General features: G+C 41.2%; 1 protein-coding gene across 4 annotated transcripts in view; it reads left to right on the top strand.

Moving 5' to 3' along the window:
- LOC118733532 (neuroglian) overlaps window positions 1-2,203 on the top strand; it is a 195,052-nt gene that overhangs the window by 98,561 nt on the left and 94,288 nt on the right. For all 4 annotated transcript variants that reach the window (XM_036462948.1, XM_036462949.1, XM_036462952.1 and 1 more), the window contains one exon: window positions 18-403. In XM_036462948.1, the coding sequence (XP_036318841.1) occupies window positions 334-403 (70 nt within the window). In that variant the 5' untranslated portion in view covers window positions 18-333. Of the gene's footprint in view, window positions 1-17; window positions 404-2,203 lie in introns of those variants that run through there.

The following is a 2,203-nucleotide window of genomic DNA, read 5'->3' as shown; positions in this document are numbered from 1 at the left end:
TTTTTTTTTCAATTTAGGTATAATTTTCAAATTTATTAAAATTGCATAAGTGTAAAGTTATTCCCAAGCATACTCATTTAGTGCATATAGCACTTAGACGAATTGAATTAGATTTGTGTGTATTTGTGCATACACTACAACAAATGTCGTCCATATTCCTCACGTAATCACATATTTGCATAGACTGAACATTCCAGACAACGCTCTCTTTCTGTAGAAGGAGAGCTTCGACAAATAAACCACAACTCAAACAAGGAATATCAACAGCATCCTGCTCGTATTGCGTGCAGGAATAAAATACGTACACATACCAACACACCAGACACATCCAGGATGGGGCGGCTGTCACAAACGCTGGCCGTCCTGCTGCTGGTGGCCGTTTTAGGCTCTTCAACTGCCGAGAGTAAGTACATAAAATGAATATTAGAATAGATGTAAGATATTACTAGACATGTAAGTTAGGTGGTATGCCGTTTTGTGGAATGTTTTATTTAACCGAAGTAATGTTTGGATGTGTGGAAAATATTTTGTGAATACCTTCTAGTTGAAAGTTAAAGCTTCTAGTTTTATATACCATAGATAAGAGATGATGACTTTCTTCCAAAGTTTTTTCCCGTTGTATGGAGTCCTCGTCTGGTGGAATGCACTAGAGAAGCCTGCGCTAGTCAGAATGGAGTCAGCGGTTGGAAGGAGGCACTAGTGAACTTCTACACGAATGAGTCGAAGCTTAAGGGAAGGGTGGGCGGTGTTTTTTTCCAAGGAGTTCCATCAACCATAAATTCAGGCTTGCTCTTGCTTTTGCGCGCGTTGACGTTTAGGTTAGTTAGGATCTACTCTGACAGTCAGGTGGCAATCAGGGCTCTGGGCTTGCTTACGGTACGCTCGAAGCTTGTACGGGAATGCCTAAATTCTCTTCCGGTCGCGTCGGAGTATTACCTTGTCAAACTTGTATGGGTGCTAGGCCATGGTGATATCGCAGGAAACTGTGTGGCAGCTGAACTGGCCAGAAGTGACTCCTCGAACCAGTATCACCAAGAAAAGAGCGTTGGGAGTTCGCTTGAATTGTTGTGGACTTCTCTTAGAAAGGTGAGGCTCGTGTCAACTCAGCGAACGCTGCGGAAAAGTAGGTCATGACGAGGGTGGGTCGGAGACGCTCTAGGCATCTCTCTCAATTCTGCTGGCTATACTGTTAGATTACGGTGAAGGAATCATATTGATTCCATGATCGTAAATAGCAACCACAAAAACATAAACGCCAATGACCTCTGTAATTTCAGGATCCGTAGGAAAAAAATTATATCTTCCTACTTAAGACGTAATGAGGTCGTATGGATATGAGTACCGTGTTCAGCGATCCCAAAAACTCATAGATGAGATGACCTCAGAGGTACTCTAGTTAGATTTCTTAAAGTGTAGTCGATTTTTTTTTAAGTGTAGTTTAACCTCTAATACTGGCGTGTACTGGGCACTCATAAATATATAAACAAATGTTTACTTCGTTTAATCTGCTCGAAAATTGCTTCACTCAGATTGGAAATGAACTTTGTTGTTATTATTGTTTTTATTTTTAATTTTTCCGAATTAGTGAAAGTTGCTCGTAAATTACCACTCTGCTGCGCCTCTACTGCAACAAGTTAAACTTCAATATTTTTTGTATCAAATGTTATTTATGTTCATCTCATTGTAACTGCCTTTAAATAAACTCCACGCTTGTTTGCACCTCTCACCTAACCGCCTTCGTCCATACGATGAACGTGTAAACCACATTTGCATTCGCCGCATTCAATCATTAAGGTTTCTTTCACCGTCGGGAACTTTTAGTTGTTTATTAGTATTTGCATGCGACTCGTACCCATCTGCCCAGCTTAACATCGCTTGCAGCTCTCTCTCCAATCGAACCACTACTTATCAGCAGTAAGGCAGACAGACAGTACGTCAAAGCCAAACATGCAGCAGCCCGCCTATTTTATGCTTCATTCATTTTCATTTCGCCAGCATCATCAAATGCTTTCCTCTCACTCCAATGAAAAGGCAAAACAAAACCATACAATTGTCCACGATTTTCATGTAATTTGTGGCATGACGCCATTTCGATAGACATGCGCTTTGAGGTACCCTGCAAAAAATGCGACTAATCCGGGATGATGCCGAGAGCAGTCGCAAAGGAAGCAAGCGACTAATACCACAAAATGACACTGAAGAT

This window comes from Rhagoletis pomonella, unplaced genomic scaffold (assembly GCF_013731165.1).
Source record: "Rhagoletis pomonella isolate Grant_MI unplaced genomic scaffold, Rhpom_1.0 Rhpom_scaffold_00002, whole genome shotgun sequence".
Taxonomy (NCBI): domain Eukaryota; kingdom Metazoa; phylum Arthropoda; class Insecta; order Diptera; family Tephritidae; genus Rhagoletis; species Rhagoletis pomonella.
The sequence above is the reverse complement of the archived record's forward strand: the minus strand, read 5'-3'. Positions and strand labels throughout refer to the sequence as shown.